This window comes from Rhinatrema bivittatum, chromosome 12 (genome assembly GCF_901001135.1).
Source record: "Rhinatrema bivittatum chromosome 12, aRhiBiv1.1, whole genome shotgun sequence".
Lineage (NCBI taxonomy): Eukaryota > Metazoa > Chordata > Amphibia > Gymnophiona > Rhinatrematidae > Rhinatrema > Rhinatrema bivittatum.
Genome location: NC_042626.1, coordinates 437500 through 458051, shown reverse-complemented (window position 1 = coordinate 458051; position 20552 = coordinate 437500). Strand labels below are relative to the sequence as shown.

At 48.9% G+C, this 20552-nt stretch overlaps 1 protein-coding gene across 2 annotated transcripts in view; it reads left to right on the top strand.

The window, feature by feature from the left end:
* The window catches only part of AHCYL1 (adenosylhomocysteinase like 1), a 130370-nt gene that overhangs the window by 8752 nt on the left and 101066 nt on the right, over positions 1–20552 (top strand). The window contains exons 2-5 of one of the 2 annotated variants that reach the window (XM_029574187.1): positions 2229–2337; positions 2417–2560; positions 4002–4102; positions 16652–16754. In XM_029574187.1, the coding sequence (XP_029430047.1) occupies positions 2229–2337; positions 2417–2560; positions 4002–4102; positions 16652–16754 (457 nt within the window). Of the gene's footprint in view, positions 1–2225; positions 2338–2416; positions 2561–4001; positions 4103–16651; positions 16755–20552 lie in introns of both variants that reach the window. The other variant, XM_029574185.1, reaches the window with a different exon arrangement.

Here is a 20552-nt window from a genome sequence, read left to right as displayed (position 1 = left end):
TACTCAGGTTCTCTTTTGCTCTCACAGTCAGTCATTCTGACATGTCAGACTTATGTTACATATTACAAGAGAAGGGGGTGTGCCATTGTTTATATTTATTTATTTATTTGGCGCTTTTCTATACCGGCATTCAAGATAAGTATCACATCATGCTGGTTTACATTTAACAGGGGGTGTAAAATATAAATAAATAAATAAAACAAAAACTGTAACAAGTGAAAAGAGAAAATTCTGACGTTACATTAAAACAGGGGAGTTCAAAACTGGGAAGAGGAAAGTCTAAAGGAATTTAACAGCGAGAGCAATTATTTACAATGTTCTAGGAATGTCTGATTGTGGTTGTCGTTGAATTGAGGTTCAGTTGGGGTCTGGAAAGCTTGTTTGAACAACCACGTCTTAAGCCTTTTTCTGAATGTTGGAAGGCATGGTTCTTGACGAAGGTCCGGTGGAATGGAGTTCCATAGAGAAGCTTATTCCATAGCTTGATCTTATTTAGGCTAGCAAAAAACCTGGCTTAGTACTGATTGTTTTAGGCTGCATTATCTGGCCAGCTATCAGAGACCAGTTTTGCATTGTTCTTGAGATGAGATCATACCCGCCTGCTTGTATTTCATTATTACATGCACACATGCTGCAACATACATAGATTGCAATTTCAGCATCAGGCCATTGCATAATCTTTTCAAGGCAGCCTCCATCTTCATGTATATGAGGAGGTGTCATGGCTGAAAGAGACCTCATAGAGCACTTACCTCATAAATGGGATTTCCTAGGCAGGCTATTCTTCCTTCCATCCAATTTGTCGGAAGAGTCTTCGGGCAAAATCCGTATGTAAAGTTTTATTTTGTTGGTAATGCTAATTTAGGTCATGGAATATCAGTGCATTTGTGCTGTCAACAGACACTGTGCCAAGAGACTTTGGCAACAGAGAAGAGGGAGTCAGGGGGAAAAGCCAATCTTACCTGTTATCCCTGCCGCAGGAAGAATTTTCCCCATCTCAACTCATTTGGGAGAGCATCCAGTATTGCAGATAATCGCCCTCTTTCCATCTAGGGAGTACAGCCAATGTTAGAGGCAATCATCCTCCTAGGCCTGGGAGAACAGTGAATGTTACAGATAATTGCTCTCCTAGACCTGGGGGAGCAGCCAATCTTTTAGGTAATCAACCCTTTGTAATCTGGGGAGAGCAGTCACTATTGCAGGCAATATGTGTATTTCTTTTTAAAAAATGTTAAAACTGTATAACCAGACTATTACATTGTAGTTCATGGCAGTTTACCTGTATCTGGGAGACGTGAATAATGTTGTCTGTTAGGATAGTAGTGAGGATAGTGGTGGGTTTGGGACGCGTGGATAGTGCTGCGTGTCAGGGAAGTGGTGGGTTTGGGACGCGTGGATAGTGCTGCGTGTCAGGGAAGTGGTGGGTTTGGGACGCGCGGATAGAGCTGCGTGTCAGGATAGTGATGGGTTTGGGACGCGTGGATAGTGCTGCGTGTCAGGATAGTGGTGGGTTTGGGACGCGTGGATAGTGCTGCGTGTCAGGGAAGTGGTGGGTTTGGGACGCGTGGATAGTGCTGCGTGTCAGGGAAGTGGTGGGTTTGGGACGCGTGGATAGTGCTGCGTGTCAGGGAAGTGGTGGGTTTGGGACGTGTGGATAGTGCTGCGTGTCAAGATAGTGGTGGGTTTGGGACGCGTGGATAGTGCTGCATGTCAGGGAAGTGGTGGGTTTGGGACGCGTGGATAGTGCTGCGTGTCAGGGAAGTGGTGGGTTTGGGACGCGTGGATAGTGCTGCGTGTCAGGGAAGTGGTGGGTTTGGGACGCGTGGATAGAGCTGCGTGCCAGGGAAGTGGTGGGTTTGGGACGCGTGGATAGTGCTGCGTGCCAGGGAAGTGGTGGGTTTGGGACGCGTGGATAGAGCTGCGTGTCAGGGAAGTGGTGGGTTTGGGACGCGTGGATAGTGCTGCGTGTCAGGGAAGTGGTGGGTTTGGGACGCGTGGATAGTGCTGCGTGTCAGGGAAGTGGTGGGTTTGGGACGCGTGGATAGTGCTGCGTGTCAGGGAAGTGGTGGGTTTGGGACGCGTGGATAGTGCTGCGTGTCAGGGAAGTGGTGGGTTTGGGACGCGTGGATAGTGCTGTGTGTCAGGGAAGTGGTGGGTTTGGGACGCGTGGATAGTGCTGTGTGTAGGACATTTAGATAATTCACTGCTTTTCTGTTTATTTAAAGCAGATCCAATTTGCTGAAGATATGCAGGAGTTCAGCAGGTTCCCTACTAAGACTGGCCGCCGCTCCCTCTCTCGTTCAGTCTCACAGTCGTCCACTGACAGCTACGGCTCTGGTAAGTAGGATCCAGTAATACTTTGCTGGGAGCACTATCAGAAGGCCTTAATTCTCTCTTCCTGAACTTTGTGTTTCAGCTGCATCCTACACAGACAGCTCTGATGATGAGATCTCTCCAAGAGAGAAACAGCAAACTAATTCCAAGGGAATCAGCGACTTCTGTGTCAAGAACATTAAACAGGTAGAATTTGGACGCAGAGAAATCGAAATTGCTGAGCAAGGTAATGCATTCTCCTGCTGTGCTCCTGCACTGTCCTCAGAGCCCTCCCCTTTCTGTCTTTCCATACAGTGCCAGTGTCCTCGCAGCTCCATCCAGGGACCCTCTGCTCACAGCCTCTCCCTCTTCTCCATCCAGGGACCCTCTGCTCACAGCCTCTCCCTCTTCTCCATCCAGGGACCCTCTGCTCACAGCCTCTCCCTCCTCTCCATCCAGGGACCCTCTGCTCACAGCCTCTCCCTCCTCTCCATCCAGGGACCCTCTGCTCACAGCCTCTCCCTCCTCTCCATCCAGGGACCCTCTGCTCACAGCCTCTCCCTCCTCTCCATCCAGGGACCCTCTGCTCACAGCCTCTCCCTCCTCTCCATCCAGGGACCCTCTGCTCACAGCCTCTCCCTCCTCTCCATCCAGGGACCCTCTGCTCACAGCCTCTCCCTCCTTCTCTCCATCCAGGGACCCTCTGCTCACAGCCTCTCCCTCCTTCTCTCCATCCAGGGACCCTCTGCTCACAGCCTCTCCCTCCTCTCCATCCAGGGACCCTTTGCTCACAGCCTCGCCCTCCTCCTTCCTTCTCTCTTCCAGGGACCCTTTGCTCACAGCCTCGCCCCCCTCCTCTCCCTCTGACATTGTTCTAGACGGATCAGGCCATATGAGAATTTCCATACAGTGAGAAGAATTAAATGTGAGAGCTGGTGTGGTCCTGTTAGACAGTTAGGTTCATCTCAGACCCCATTACCTGTGATCCTGACTCATCAGGAGGCGAGAGAGGCTGAGCTCCACAGCAGCTCTGGAATTAAATTCCTTTAGATAGCAGGGCAGAAACAATAAAAGAAGAAAACATCACTCTCTACACCAGAAGAGTAAAAGAGTTGGATACAGTAACAAATTAGACTTTTGGGGGGATTTTTCAGTCACTGGCCAGATTGCTAAATTAGCTGGAGAAACTTATGTGGCTCCCTTTGGAGGGCTATTCAGTGGTGTTGCTGCACTGTTAGAAATAATGTCTATGTACAGATCGCCAGATAACTTTAGAACAGCTGTTTGGCATGACCAGAGTTAGCTGGATAAGATATCCAGCTGACTTTGAATATTGGAGTTAGCTAACATTAGTCTTCCCAGAAATGCTCACACAACAACCCATGTTATCCAACTAAAGTTCAGCTGGGCAACTGCCCAAAATATTTAGAAGTTGGCATTTAGCTGCTTTGAGTGATTTTATTGAAATCTGGAAAATGATTTAAATGTTTGTTAAATAATTGTCTCTGAATGTGGACCCCTTATTCTTTTGCTCAGATTTGTTTGTATGTTTTATAATTATCTATTTATATTATTGGGTTTTAATTCACTGTTTTTCTATACCACTTTACGCATCCAGTTGTGGTTGGATAAGTGGTATAGAAATGATAAAAAATCAGAATATTTTCCCTTTTTTTTTTTTTTAATAGACATGATGGCCCTAATTTCTCTCAGGAAACGAGCCCAAGGAGAGAAACCACTGGCCGGTGCAAAGATCGTAGGCTGTACACACATTACAGCTCAGACTGCGGTAAGTGCAGATGAAGATTGCAAAGGGAGTAAACTGGGACATCTAGCTGTTGCAGACCTTATTAATGCTAACCCTGAGGTGGCAAAGTGAGTCTTACTTGTGATGGGGATATGCTAGAAATTGAGGTTACCTGTGACCGTGGGAGCTGTCTGGAATACTATCTGTCAGGAGGGGAATGGGACATTACCTGCAGTGGGTGGCTAAGATGGCTGCCTTTGGTGATACTACATATGATGGGGGCTCTCTAGCTGACGTTGCCTGCCCTTGCCGATCCTACCTTATTTATTGACACTTCTGTTCTGCGTACCCAAACAGATTGTAGCAGTTCACAAAAATTACAAGCATAAACACACAAAACAGAAAAATGTCAACCCTAAATAAATAACTCTATAACATTAATTGATTAGACAAGAAATAAGCACTTCAACCTTATGCAGGTTGTTAGGGCAGGCACTTATTATGGGGAAGTGATTATTCCCTGTACGTATCCAGATTAGTCCAGACTCCTGGGTTTATGCATCCCTGCCAGCAGATGGAGACAGAGAAAGTCTCACTGACACTGCTTGATAAACCCTGGTGCCACCTGCAGCTCCTCAGTATTTCTGTCTCCAGCAGTTCCCTGTATGTACCCAGATCAGTCCAGACTCCTGGGTTTATGTATCCCTGCCAGCAGATGGAGACAGAGAGAGTCTCACTGACACTGTACATAACCCAGTGTGCCACCTGCAGTCCCTCAGTATTTCTCTGTCTCCAGCAGTTCCCTGTATGTACCCAGATCACTCCAGACTCCTGAGTTTATGTATCCCTGCCTGCAGATGGAGACAGAGAAAGTCTCACTGTTCCCTGTACGTACCAGGATCAGTTCAGACAGTGGGTTATCTCCCCCTTCCAGCAGATGGAGTCGGAGAGAACTTTGAAGGATGCTTCCTTATAAGGTAGTGCACCCTCTACTAATCCTCGGTATTCTCCAGCAGATGACAGTAGTGGCTTTTGTTCCCCACTGAGATGACTAGAAAGCTAATTTAGGAATTTTCTCTATTTTCCTCAGCTTTCCTTTCTTTTGGATGGATCAAGTCTAATTAAAAAAAAAAAAAATCTTTGAATTTTGAATTTTCTGAGGGAATTATTTGGAGAGCTTTCCTGTAGCCTCCGCTCCTGTTTTAGTGGGAGCATTCTATAGCTTGCAGGCAGTACTATTTGCAGCTCTCCCCACCCCTCCCATCTCTGTTGTCGGGGTAAGTTTGTTTTTATTTCCTTTTGACAGGTTATTTCCTCTCTCCGAGGTGCATGTCGGTGGTGCCGACCTCTCCCCCTGTGGCTGCTATCTGACCCGCTGCCCTGAGACGCCGTTTTCCTCGGGGCAGCCGGCACAGAGGCGTTATTCCTCTGTGCCTCTATCTGTGGGTCGCTGAGGGATAGAGATAGAGAGCGAGCAGGACTGAAGCGGAGGTTTTTCCCGCAGCTTTAAACCTTCCTGTTTCTCGCGTTAAGAAAAGCTGTTTCCCTCACGGCTCCGTCGGGGTTCCCCATGCCTCGTTCATCCAGGTGCTGCGCTCGTGGAGAGCCTGGCTCGAGGCTCTCCCGCGAGGGGATTTGCACAGCTTGCCTCCCTGATGGGGAGGGACCCTCTCAACTGCCGGGCCGCTCTGGTTCTCGTCTTCTGGCGCGCCTCGATGCTCAGGGGCCGGCCCCGATCCCACTGACCGCGGGAATGGCGGCCATTTTGTCTCCATTCTCGGCTGCTCCAGCGCTAACAGGAGAAGAGCAGGACGCTCCTTTTTCATCTCAGCCACTGGTTTTGACACCTGTTCCACCTCTGGAGCCTTTTCCTCCATCAGATGATCTTCCCACTCTTCCTCCATCTTGGCCGCCTCCATTTTCCACTGATTTTCTCCTGTTTCACAATGCTTACCTGGCCAGAATGGGCCAGCACCAGGAACATTTGGTGGGACCTCCTCCTCCTAAGGTACTCAGAATGGCTGATTCCACTGAGGTCTTGGGAAATGCCCAGACCGTGAGGAGTGCCCAAGGGTCAGCGGTCCCGGGACCAGGGGTACCTCCGACCACCTCAAGCGCTCCGAGGGTCCGTTTGGTACACCCCTCTGCAGCGGGGGTCTGTTCCTCAGCAGCATCTGGATGAACCTTCAACTACGGCTCAATTGGAAAGGGATGATCCTAGAGTCGTGCGGATCTTCTAGAGGGATGAGCTGGACCCCCTCATTCCACATATCCTACAGGAATTGGACATTGAGGCCCCTCAGGACCCGCCTGAGCCTAATCCACCAGTGAAGAAAGGGGACCCCCTTCTGGCTGGTGTAGGTCCTTTTCCTTCCCATCCCACGTTCCTTCAACTGTTATCCAGGGAATGGGATTCTCTGTAGTCCTCCCTCAAGGTCGGCAGAGCCATGGATAAGCTATATCCTCTCCCGGATGATTTCCTGGAGCTTCTTAAGGTTCCCAAAGTAGATTTGCAGTCTCAGCGGTGACGAAAAGAACTACCATTCCAGTAACGGGTGGTGCAGCCTTGCGAGATCTTCAAGATCAAAAGCTGGAAGTTTATCTTAAGAGAGTTTTCGAGGTGTCGCCCTGGAGGTCCGGGTGGCCATTTGTAATTCCTTCGCTCAGTATGCAGGCCTAGGCTGGTTTCAACAGCTGCTCAGCTCCCAGGAGTTGCCTCCTGAGGAAGCACTTCAGGTAGACCACCTGGAGGCCATCATAGCATATGGAGCAGATGCTCTATATGACATTCTGAGAGTATTGGCCAGATCTATGGTTTCTGCAGTCTCGGCTAGTCGCCTCCTCTGGCTTTGCAACTGGTCGGCGGATTCTTCTTCCAAGTCGCAGCTGGGTTCCCTACCCTTCAAGGGCAAGCTACTATTTGGGGAGGATCTGGACCAGATTATCAAGTCGCTCGGAGAGAATAAGGTACACAAACTGCCAGAGGATCGCCCTCGTTCTTCTAGGTCTTTTAATTCCACTAGAAGCCGATTCAGGAATCAACGTCGTTTCCGCCAGGCAAGGACTGCAGCTCCTCGTCAGCCGTCCTTTCGATCGCCATCCTGGACTCAGTCCTTTTGTGCCTGAAGACAGCCCCGCTCTGGTCCGGCCCAGGGGATGTCCTCCAAGTCTTCACAATGAAGCTATGCTGGCCCACTCCCCGATCCCCAGGATAGGGGGACGTCGCTCCCATTTCTACGAGGAGTGGGTCAACATCACATCAGATCAGTGGGTCTTGGTATTCTAAGACAAGGCTACGCGTTAGAATTTGCTCGGCTGCTAAGAGACAGGTTCCTTTTCTCCATGTGGCCCAGTCCAGAAACAACTCATAGTCCGGCAGATACTCGACAGGCTTCTGGCTCTTGGAGCGATTTGTCCGGTCCCCCCCCCCCCTCCCCCCGGAAGTAGGCTGGGGACATTATTCGGTATATTTCGTAGTCCCCAAGAAGGAAGGTTCCTTCCGCCCGATCTTGGATCTCAAGATGGTCAACAGGGCCCTCAAGATTCCCCACTTTCAGATGGAAACCTTGTGCTCTGTGATAGTGGTGGTACACTCCGGAGAATGTTTGGCCTCCCTGGATCTGATGGAAGCTTATCTACACATTCCCATCCTCCAAGTGCATCAGCGTTTTCTGCGATTCAAGATTCTGGGACAGCATTTCCAGTTCCAGGCTCTACCCTTTGGTCTTGCGACCGCTCCTCGAACCTTCACGAAGGTGATGATAGTAGTAGCTGCCGCTCTCCAGAGGGAAGGGAGTCTTGGTGCACCCATACCTGGACGACTGGCTCATTCGGGCAAAGTCCTCAGCCCAGTGCCACCGGGCGGTTGACAAGGTGTTAACGCTTCTTCACTCCCTCGGTTGGGTGGTCAACTTCACGAAGAGCAGACTTTCTCCATCTCAGTCTCTGGACTTCCTGGGGGCGCATTTCGACACAGTGCTGGGCAAGGTGTCTCTGCCCCCGGACAGGGCTCATACACTCATAGCTCAGATACAGCGATTCATCGGTCTCTCGCTTCCAACGGCATGGGATTACTTCCAGGTCCTGGGATCCATGGCTTCCACCATCGATCTGGTCCCCTGGGCGTTTGCACATATGCATCCCTTACAGCGCGCCTTGCTCTCCTGCTGGAAGTCGGTGTCTCGGGACTTCCATGCCATCCTTCCTCTCCCGCAGGGAGCCAAGGACAGTCTCTCGTGGTGGTTCAACCTGTCTCATCTTCTCCAGGGTGTTCCTTTGGACATCCCGAAATGGGTAATCGTCACGACAGATGCCAGTCTCTCTGGCTGGGGAGCGGTGTGTCAGATGAGTTCTGCGCGAGGGAAGTGGACGCCGTCCCAAGCAACTTGGCCGATCAATCGCTTGGAGACCAGAGCAGTGCGTCTGGCATTGAAACGCTTCCTACCTCTCATCCATCATCGTGCAGTCCGAATACTCTCAGACAATTCGACCACTGTGGTCTACAGCAATCGCCAAGGGGGCACGAGGAGCCGGCATGTCTCTCGGGAGACAGACAGGTTGATGGCGTGGGCGGAGACTCATCTCTCCCGCCTAGCGGCTTCCCACATCGCAGGCATAAACAACGTTCAAGCCAACTTTCTCAGTCGACATCTAGAGAGTGGGAACTCTCAGAGGAGGCAGTGAATCTCCTGTTCCACAGATGGGGGACCCCCTATCTGGATCTAATGGCAACCTCCCGGAATGCCAAGGCAGCTCGGTTCTTCAGTCGCAGAAGAGAGTACGGCGCAGAGGGAGTGGATGCCTTAGTCCTCCCCTGGCCCCGTCACATTCTCCTCTACGTGTTTCCCCCTTGGCCTTTGGTGGGCAAGGTGCTCTGGAGAATAGAGTCCCACCAGGGTCAGGTAATGCTGGTGGCACCGGAATGGCTCCGTCGTCCGTGGTTTGCAGACTTGATCAACCTCACAGTGGACGGACTTCTTCATCTGGGTCACCGTCCACGCTTGCTGCATCAGGGTCCGGTATCTTTCGCTCAGGCCAATCGCTTCTGTCTTGCGGCCTGGATTTTGAGAGGCACCGGCTGAGACGGCGTGGATACCCAGAGGCCGTTATCTCGACTCTCCTCAAGGCTAGAAAGATGTCTACCTCCAACTCCTATATCAGGGTATGGAAAGTTTTTGAGAACTGGTGTGCCTCCATACCTGTGTCGCCACGGATCGCCTCGGTGGCTCAGATCCTATCTTTTCTTCAACAGGGACTGGACAAGGGTCTGGCCTACAACTCGCTGAGAATGCAAGTCTTTGCCTTAGGCTCTCTACTTCATCAACGAGAGGGAACTTCCATGCTCTCACCCAGATATCATCCGATTCCTCAGGGGGGTGAAGCACATGAAACCCCCGGTCCACGCTCTTTATCCTTCTTGGCATCTCAATCTCGTTCTCCGAATCTTGACCAGACCACCCTTTGAACCCATGTGTTCCGCGATCCTCAAGGATATCACTCTCAAGACGGTTTTCCTGGTAGCTATCTGTTCTGCCCGCAGAATCTCGGAGCTTCAAGCACTCTCGTGCAGAGAGCCCTACTTTCGTTTTACGGATTCGGGAGTTTCCTTGTGCACTGTGCCTGCTTTTCTGCCCAAGGTGGTTTCAGAGTTCCACTTGAATCAGACAGTAGAGCTTCCGTCCTTCTCAGCGGACGCATCTGCGGATCTACGCAAGCTAGATGTCAAGCGTATCCTCATTCGCTATCTGGAAGTCACTAATGATTTTCGCTTGTTGGACCATCTTTTTGTTCTCTGGCATGGTCCGAGGAAGGGGGCCAAGGTGTCGAAAACTACCATTGCTCGCTGGCTGAAGGAGGCGATCTCGGTGGCCTACATTGGAGGGGGTCGACAACCTCCGGCAGGGGTCAAGGCCCATTCTCTTCGAGCTCAGGCTGCTTCCTGGGCGGAAATGCAATCTGTCTCGTTCCAAGAGATTTGTCGAGCGGCAACTTGGAAATCGTTACATGTCTTTGCTCGTCATTATCATCTACAGATACAGTCGCCTACTTTTGGCTCCTTTGGCTCTAGGGTCATTCGAGCAGGGCTTTCCGGGGCTCACCCTACGTAGGGGGGTCAGTCCATTGTCAGTCCACTGTCTGGACTGATCCTGGTACGTACAGGGAAAAGAAAATTATTCCTTACCTGCTAATTTTCGTTCCTGTAGTACCAAGGATCAGTCCAGACGCCCTCCCTGACTGTTGATTGGGTTTGGGATTGCCTCTCGGCTCAAATTGTTCTTCAGTGCCTTTTTTTTTTTTTTTTCCCTTTGGCTGGTTAATGGTTCATTCTGCAAGTTTGTTGTTTGATACTGTTTTGTGCCTTTTGCACACTGTTATTTGTTACTTAATTCTATTCTTGATCCATCCTGATTTTCTTCTTTGCTTTGATATACTCCATACTGAGGATTAGTAGAGGGTGCACTACCTTATAAGGAAGCATCCTTCAAAGTTCTAATTGACTCCATCTGCTGGAAGGGGGAGATAACCCACTGTCTGGACTTAGTACCTTAGTACTACAGGAACGAAAATTAGCAGGTAAGGAATCATTTTCTTACACTGTTTATAACCCAGTGTGCCACCTGCAGCTCTTCAGTATTTCTGTCTCCAGCAGTTCCCTGTACATATCCGGATCGGTCCAGACTACTGGGTTTATGCATCCCTGCCAGCAGATGGAGACAGAGTCTCACTGACATTGCTTGATAAGCCCTGGTGCCACCTGCAGCTCCTCAGTATTTCTCTGTCTCCAGCAGATGGTGGCTGGTGCATTCAACTGCAGTTTTTGGTTGTTTTTCCTTTTTTTCTTTTTTGGGTGAGCCTTCCTCCCAGGGGTTTGGATCCTGAGGGGACCCTTTCTCTGTTTGGTCAAGGTGGATGAACTGGAGATCGGTGACCTTTTTGTAAGCTCGATCTTTGGTGAACCATGGGGTGTAAATCTGGTGGTCCAGATCCCTCCCCTCCACAAGGCTGCCCGGGCGGCTTTCAGCTCCTTTTCTTTCTTTCTTTTTCATTTTTATATACCGATGTTCCTGTATAGAATACATATCGCACCGGTTTACAGGGAACTGAACTGTCGCCTCCGGGGCGGATACATTGGAACAAGGTTGAAACTGAAACTTGGAGAACCAGTGGAATGCAATTCAAAACATGATTAGCAAAATAAAGTACAATTCAAAACATATTTACAGTGAGATTGGTGGACCAGCGTCTTTAGGGCCTCTTCCTCTCCTAGTTTACTTTGGCTTAACTGAGCTGGACAGCTCCCTTCAACTTTAGGAGAGGAGAGCCTGCTATTTTTTCTGTTTAGTAAGATAAAAAGAATAACAGGAAGGTCCACGCTGTAAGGTGCAGCTGAGCAGTAAGGCTCTGGGGTCCCCCCCTCCCTTCCCCCTCTGTGCGTGGTTTTTTAACATTTTTAATCGCCTTTTATTTTTATTTTTCTGTCAGAGGATGGTTGCGGAACGCAGGAAAATTGAGCGGCTCGCTACTGCTGCCATTGGTCTCGTTGGGCCTGCCGGCTCCCTCGTGGCGGGAGCAGTGGCCATTTTGGACTCCAGTTTGCATGTACCTCCATGTTCTGAAGGGGAAGGGGATCCTCCCCCCCCCCCCCCCAGCTCTCCCCTGTCCATCTGGGTCCCTTAGAGGGGCAGGGGGGCACAGTGGGGTCACTTAAGCAAGATGTGCTGGCTCTTGGGCCTGTGAGGGATCAAGCCTGTGGCTCAGTGTGCTTTTTTTCCTGGATTTATCCTCCTGCTTCACCAGGCTTATCTGACTCAGCAAGAGGATATGGGATACCAGCAGATAGGCCTGGCATCCTGGGACCCGTGCCCCTCGCCTTCTGGATCTGCGACTGGGCCCAGTCGGTTGCAGGACATCAGACCCTCAGGTTCAGTGCTTGTTGCTCCTGGGGGGGGTGGCTGACGACTCAGATGACTTGATGGGGTCTCCAGACACCCCCCCCTCCCCCAGGGATACGGCGGCAATGTCAGGAACGCTCAGCGATGGTCAAGGGCCACTTGACATAGATCTGGGGGATGACCCCAAAATCCTCAGTTTGTTTCAGAGGGAGGAGTTTGCTCATTTGATCCCTCAGGTTCTTGAGGAGCTGGGATTGAAGGCCCCTCAAGAGGATCCGGATATGGACGGGGCGGATCCAGTACTCTATGGCCTTAGGGCTCCTCTGACCGCGTTTTACTATCACAGATCTGTGAAGCAATTGGTGGAGCATGAATGGAATACCCCAGACTCCGGTTTAAGAGTGGGAAGAGTGATATCAAAGCTTTATCCCTTACCTGAGCAAACATATTGGAGCGTTTTTCGCTTCCAAAGGTGGACATGGTGGTATCGGCAGTGACTAAGAAGACCACTATTCTGGTTGCGGGTGCTGCAGCCCTCAAGGATGTTCAGGATCAGAAGCTGGAACTTCATCTCAGAAGGATTTTTGCGGTGTCTGCTTTGGGGCTGCGGGTTGCCATTTGCTCCAGTTTTATGCAGGGTTCAGCGTTTTCAGGATGCACAAGCATAGCCGGGTGCCGAGGTGCCTAACGCAGATCACGTGGAGGCATCCATTGCGTATGTAGCAGATGCTCTCTATGATTTGGTGTGTTTGTCTCTGATTAAGGGTTCTGCAGTGGTGGCCAAGCATTTGCTGTGGCTCTGTAATTGGTCAGCGGATGTATCTTCTAAGTTCCAGTTAGGTTTGTTATCCTTTAAAGGGCACCTGTTGTTTGGAGAGGACTTAGAACAGCTGATGAAGCAGCTGGAAGAGACAAAGATGCACAAGTTACCAGAGGACAAACTTCAGAATAAACAGGCTTTTCAGGCCTGGATGCGTTTTAGGGACAGCAGAAGATCTCGTCCTTCAAGAGGTGCTGCGGCATCGCAGAAACAGTTTCTGCTTCAGTCCTTTTGGGGAGGCTGTAGGCCTTTCAAGGCTCCCACAGATAGGGGAGCTATGGGGGCCAAGGCCTCCAAAAGAGGCAAGGCTGGTCCACTCCGCTGTTCCCTATGTAGGGGGTCGCCTAGCGTGGTTTTATGGGGAGTGGACCAAAGTTACTGTGGATCAGTGGGTCCTTGATGTAATAAGAAATGCTTATGCATTAAGAATTTGCGTGCCCCCTTCGCGACCTGTTTCTAGTCTCCCCCTGCGGATTTTTGGAAAAGTGTCGCGCAGTACGGGAGACTTTGATTTAGGGGCCGTAATCCCGGTCCCTCTGGCCGAATGGGGCAAGGGTCGATACTCCATTTATTTTGTGCTGCCAAAGAAGGAAGGCACCTTTCGCCCCATTCTGGATCTGAAGCATGTAAATGCGGCATTGAAGGTCCCGAGGTTTTGCATGGAGACTTTACAGTCCGTGATTGTGGCGGTGTGCAACTGAGAGTTTCTGGCTTCCCTGGATCTGACGGAGACGTATCTCCATATTCCCATTCATCAGGATTTGCAGTGCTGGGTCAGCATTTCCAGTTCCAGGCTCTTCCTTTTGGGCTGGCCACGGCTTCTTGCACGTTCATCAAGGTTGTGGTGGTGGTGGTGGTGGCTCTTCGGCACGAGGGAGTGCTGGTGCACCCTTATCTCGATGATTGGCTAATTCAAGAAAAGTCATTAAGCGGGTGCTGCGCCGCGGTGCAAAAGATTTAGTCTACTAGAGTCTCTTGGCTGGGTAGTCAATCTGACGAAGAGTCATAAGAACATAAGAAAATGCCATACTGGGTCAGACCAAGGGTCCATCAAGCCCAGCATCCTGTTTCCAACAGTGGCCAATCCAGGCTATAAGAACCTGGCAAGTACCCAAACACTAAGTCTATTCCATGTTACCATTGCTAATGGCAGTGGCTATTCTCTAAGTGAACTTAGTAGCAGGTAATGGACATCTCCTCCAAGAACTTATCCAATCCTTTTTTAAACACAGCTATACTAACTGCACTAACCACATCCTTTGGCAACAAATTCCAGAGTTTAATTGTGCATTGAGTAAAAAAGAACTTTCACCTGGATCAGTCTCAGACACTTGACTACCTCTGAGCTTGTTTCAACATGAGGCAGGGCAAAGTGTTTCTCACAGAGGAGAGAATGTGCAAGTTACAGACACAAGTTCGACGCTTGTTGGCATTGAGGGTACCCTGAGCATGTGATTTTTTGCAGGTTCTGGGGTCGATGGCTTCCACACTGGAGCTAGTGCCAAGGACCTTCGTGCATATGCAGCCACTTCAAAGGGCTCTGTTGGAGAGGTGGAATCCGTTGTCAGAAGTCTTTCATCAACCTGTCTTTCTAGATGCTTCAAGTGGGGCAGCCTCTCTTGGTGGCTACAGTCATCCAGTCTACAGCGTGGTGTCGATTTGGAGGTTCCAAATCGGGTGGTTCTTACTTCTGATGCCAGTCTCTCTGGAAGGGGGGTGGTGTGTGAACGACAGACAGCTCAGGGCACTTGTTCTTCGGAAGAAGCCTCGTGGCCTATCAATTGGTTAGAGACCAGGGCAGTGCAGCTGGCACTATTCAATTTCCTCCCTCTGGTTCAAGTTCGCTCAGTCAGGGTTTTGTCAGACAATGTGACGAGCAGTGGCTTACATCAGTCGACAAGGCGGCACCGAGAATCAGGGGGTGGCCCTGGAGGCTCAAGAGCTGTTTCTCTGGGCAGAGCAGTACTTGGTTTAGATAGCGGCGTCTCATATTGTGGGCTTCGAATGTCCAGGCCGATTTTTCTCAGTCGCAAGAGCTTGGATCCAGGCAAGTGGGAATTGGCGGATTCAGCGATGCAGCTCATCCAAGAACGGTGGGGTTGACCCCACATCGATTTGATGGTACCCTGGCTTCAAGGGATATTGCTTTGTTTTCCCCCTCTTGACTTCTAGTAGGCAAGGTCTTATGTCTGATAGAAAAGCATCTGGGGGAAGTGGTGCTGGTAGCCCCAGAGTGGCCATATTGACCGTGGTTTGCAGATCTTGTCAATTTGGCTGTGGACGGACTGCTATGCCTCAGTCACCTTCCGTCTTCTTTGTCAGGGCCTCATATTTTCCGACCAGGCAGATCTCTTTTGTCTAGCAGCTTGGCTTTTGAGAGGCAATGCTTGAGACGGAAAGGATACCCGGAAGTGGTATTCACTACTCTTCTACAATCTAGGCAGACGTCTACTTCTGTTGTATGTTTGGGTGTGGAAGGTTTTTGAGGCTTGGTGCATGTCTAAGGAGGTACAGGTGTTACGATCCTTGTTTCACATTTTGTCTTTCCTGCAAGAAGGTTTAGGTAAAGGGCTGGCCTTTAACTCTCTTAGGGTGCAGGGTAGTGGCTCTGGCTTGCTTATGGGGAAAAGTTGAGGGATACTCCTTATCTTCCTATCCCGATGTGCTTAGGTTCCTTTGGGGAGTTAAAACTTTGTGCCCTCCAGTGCGAAGGTCTGTCCCTCCTGGAACCTTAATCTAGTTCTTTGAGTCATGTGTGAGACTCCATTTGAACCAATCCGTAGTGTGACCCTTAAGGACTTGACTCTCAAGGTTGTCTTCTTAGTGGCCATCCATTCTGCCAGGAGGATTTCTGAGTTGCAGGCATTATCTTGCCATGACCCTTTCCTTCAGATCTCTGATTCAGGATTTCTTGTTGTGGATGGCTCCTTCTTTTGTTTTGAAGGTGCTCTCTGCTTTCCATGTCAATCAGTCTGTGGAACTTCCAGCTTTTCCAGAATTGGATGCCTCTAGGCTGCATGCCCGAGAGCTTAAGTTATTAGATGATCGCAAGGCCTTGTTGCACTATCTCAAGATCACTAATGATTTTAGAGGTCTGATCATTTTGTTTTATGGGGTTTCAAGAAGGGTACCCATTCCTCCAAGGCAACCATTGCAAAGTGGCTTAAGGAGGCTATTGGGTTGGCATATATTATCAAGGGCCATCAGGTTCCTGAAGGTTTGCGGGCCTACTCGACTCTGGCTCAGGTGGCTTTGTGGGCGGAGGCTCAGTTGGTTTCTCTGCAGGAGATTTGCAGAGCGGCGACTTGGAAGTCGCTGCATACCTTTGCAAGGCATTGCCAGATGGATGTAGGGGATCTGGACTCCTGGTCGTTTGGCAAAAATGTCTTGTGAGCAGGACTCTCCAGGTCCCACCCTCTGTAGCAAGCTTTGGTTCATCCCAGGAATCTGGACTGATCCGGGTACATACAGGGAAAGGAAAATTTGGTTCTTACCTGCTAATTTTTGCTCCTGTAGTACCATGGATCAGTCCAGAACCCGCCTTATTTTTGGAGGTGCAGAATCCTCCGCTCAGCTGTAATCTTTTCGGCATACACCTTTTGTTTCGGTTAAGGACTACATGTTTTTATTCACAATTCACTAGTTTTACCAGATTTTATCAAGTTTTGCATGTCATGTATTTGCTTGGATATATATCAATACTGAGGAACCGCAGGTGGCACCAGGGCTTATCAAGCAGTGATAGTGAAACTTTGTCTCCATCTGCTGGCAGGGATGAATAAACCCAGGAGTCTGGACTGATCCTTGGTACTAAAGGAACCAAAATTAGCAGGTAAGAATCAATTTTCCTATTGCTCTGTTATCTGGTTGTATCCTCAGGTTTTGATTGAGACTTTGTGTGCTCTGGGAGCTGATTGCCGATGGTCTGCATGCAACATTTACTCTACTCAGAACGAGGTGGCTGCTGCTCTTGCTGAGGCTGGTACGTGGAAGGCAAGCACTGTCCTGCTGTGGAGCCACAGACACCGTGCAGGGACCAAGTTAATATTTTAGAGGAGGCTGGTGTTAATTTGTTTTCTTTATTGCCTTTATTTCTAAGCATTTGATATTCCACCTTTTCCTTTAAAGATTACATAAAATAACAAGGCACTGTGTACATAAGTAATGGATACATAGAATTATGCCTACAGATATGTGAGAGATTACAAGTAAATAGATGATAAGGGTACATAGGAACATAAATGCCATACTGGGTCAGCCCAAGGGTCCATCAAGCCCAGCATCCTGTGTCCACAGGTGACCAACATTGTCACAAGTACCTGGCAAATATCCCAGACAGTAAATGACTAGATCCCAAGCTACTAATCCTTATTGACTTCTGCTCTAGGGATTTATCCAAACCTTTTTTAAACCCAGCTACACTAACTGCTGTAACCACATCCTTTGGCAATGAATTCCAGAGCTTAATTATGCATTGAGTGAGAGACAATTTTCTGATTTGTTTTGAATGAGCAACTTGCTAACTTCATGGAGTGCCCCCTAGTCCTGGTATTATCCAAAAGAGTAAATAACCAATTCACATTTACCTATTCAGGTAAGCTGAACAGCCCTAACCTCTTCAGCCTTTCCTCATAGGTTACAAATTTAACTAATTTCCCCTATCATTAAAATCATCCATTGTACCTGAAGACTGGAGGGTGGCCAGTGTAAACCCAGTATTTATAAAGGGCTCCAGGGGTGATTCGGGAAACTACAGACCAGTGAGCCTGACGTCCGTGCCGGCAAAATAGTGGAAAGTGTTCTAAACATCAAAATCACAGAACATATAGAAATCCATGGTTTAATGCAACACAGCCAAATGGATTTACCCAAGGGAAGTCTTGCCTCACATATCTGCTTCATTATTTTGAAGGGGTTAATAAACATGTGGATAAAGGTGAACCGGTAGATGTAGTGTATTTGGATTTTCAGAAGGCGTTTGACAAATCCCTCATGAGAGGCTTCTAAGAAAACTAAAAAGTCATAGGATGGAGGCGATGTCCTTTCGTGGATTACAAACTGGTTAAAAGACAGGAACCGGAGTAAGATAAAATGGTCAGTTTTCTCAGTGCAAAAAGGTAAACAGTGGAGTGCCTCAGGGATATCTATTTGTACCAGTGCTTTTCAATATATTTATAAATGAACTGGAAAGGAATATGACAAGTGAGGTATTCATATTTGCAGATGATACAAAATGATTCAAAGTAGTTAAATCACAAGCAGATTGTGATAAATTGCAGGAGGACCTTGCGAGATTGGAAAATTGGGCATCCAAATGGCAGATGAAATTTAATGTGGACAAGTGCAAGATGATGCATATAGGGAAAAATAACCCATGTTCCCTGTACGTACCTGGATCAGTCCAGACTGTGGGTTGAGCCTCCTGTCCAGCAGATGGAGACAGACTAAAAGTGAAAAGGGTATCCTATATCAGGACAGAGCCTACCCTGCAGCCCTTCAGTATTTGTCTGTCTCCAGCAGATGGTACAGCTCACCCTGCGGTTCCCTGATCTGGGCTATCTAGCCTTTTCTTTTTCCCAGTTGGGTTTCTTTTCCCTTTAAAGGATCAAGCAAGTACTTTTAATTTGTTCTGTGTTCCATATAAAAATAAATAAATAAATGGACTCCACAGTGGGTCATAGTCACTACGGATGCCAGTTTCTCCGGCTGGGGAGCAGTCTGTCAGTCTCAGACCACGCAGGGATACTGGTCCCCAGTCCAATCCCGTTGGCACATCAATTGGCTGGAAGCCCGGGCGGTTCGCCTGGCCCTACAGGAATTTTTGCCCCTGCTCTGAGGCAAGGCGGTGAGGGTCCTCTCTGACAGTTCCACTACAGTAGCTTATATCAACCGACAGGGGGGCACTCGGAGTTGCCTGGTGTTCCTGGAAGCCAACTGGCTCCTGGCCTGGGCAGAGCGTCACCTGGATTGCTTGGCAGCCTCCCACATAGTGGGCAAGGAGAATGTACAAGCCGACTTCCTCAGTTGCCAGCAGCTCGATCCGGGAGAGTGAGCTCTCGGATGAAGCAATGGGATTGATCATCAGCAGGTGAGGTCCCCCACACCTAGATCGCATGGTGACCGTGAGCAATTTCAAAGCCAACAGATTCTTCAGCTGCTGGAGGAAACACTGTTCAGAGGGAGTGGATGCTCTTGCTCTCCCCTGGCCCTCGGACATCCTCCTCTACGTGTTTCCTCCGTGGCCTCTCGTGGGAAAAGTTCTCCAAAGAATAGAACTTCACGAGGGGCCGGTCATCCTAGTAGCACCCGAATGGCCCCGCAGGCCGTGGTTCGCAGATCTGGTCAACCTGGTGTCGGACGGCCCTCTTCGTCTTGGCCATCTTCCTCGTCTGCTTCAACAGGGTCCCGTATTTTTCGACCAGGCAGATCGCTTTTGTATAGCGGCCTGGCTTTTGAACGGAGACGTCTGAGGCGTAAACGCCGCTGCCAGAATCCTAACAAACACCAATAAAAGAGAACATATTTCCCCCATTCTGAGCAACCTCCACTGGCTACCCATCAAACAGAGAATCCTTTTTAAAACCCTCACCATTATTCATAAATCAATACACAACATCGCACCTATATCACTCCAAACTCAACTTCGTCCACACCTATCCTCCAGACCCATCAGAAGCGCTTACAGAGGCACATTATTCGCCCCTCCAGCAACATCATTACTAAGAAAAAGAGCACTCTCAACTGCAGGACCACACCATTGGAACGCTCTCCCCCCTGACCTACGCCTCAAACCCAGTCTACCAGAGTTCAAAAAAAAGTTAAAAACCTGGCTCTTCAGGCAAGCGTTCCAATCTCCAGAATGTAACTAAGCGCCGCATCCTGATTGAACTTGGGAATATTCTGTGTTATAGTTAATAATATGCAATTTTATGCAAAATTAAATTTCAATTTACCTTACATTTAATTTAAGTTCAACATGCCATTGGCCTAATTTTAATTAAATTACAAAAATATTTAAGGATTTATTGTTATTGTTCAATGTTCTTTGTATTATGAATGTATTATATGTTATTGTTCAATGTTCTTTGTAAAAAAAACCCCGATCTGACTTCCCAGACCAGGGCTATCTTTTCGTTCCATGTAAACCGGACTGATTTGTATTGTATACAGGAATTCCGGTATATAAAAAATTAAAATAAATAAATAAAATAAATAAATAAAGGCTATAAGCAGGAGGTGAATACCACTCTCTTGCAGGCGCGTAAATCATCTACTTCTTTGGCTTATGTTCGCGTTTGGAAAGTCTTTTTGAAAATGTCTGTTCTGAATCTGATGTCTCGGCGCGTTCGGCACTGGTCTCCATGGTTCTTTCCTTTCTTCAGAAAGGCCACTCCAAGGGTGTTTCCTTCAATTTGTTGCGCATCCAAGTGTCCGCCCTCGGTTCTCTTCTCGGTCGAGTAGAAGGGCACACCTTGGCGTCTCACCCGGACGTTACTCGGTTCTTGAAGGGCGCCAAAACGCCTGAGGTCCCCCATCCGTCCCACATGTCCATCCTGGAATCTCAATTTAGTACTCTGGGCTCTCTCCGTTCGAACCTCTCCATCGTGCTACTCTAAAGCAGTGGTCCCCAACCCTGTCCTGGGGGCCCACCAGCCAGTCGGGTTTTCAGGAAATCCACAATGAATATGCATGAGAGAAAATTTGCATGATATGGAGGCAGTGCATGCAAATTTCTCTCATGCATATTCATTGTTGATATCTTGAAAACCCGACTGGCTGG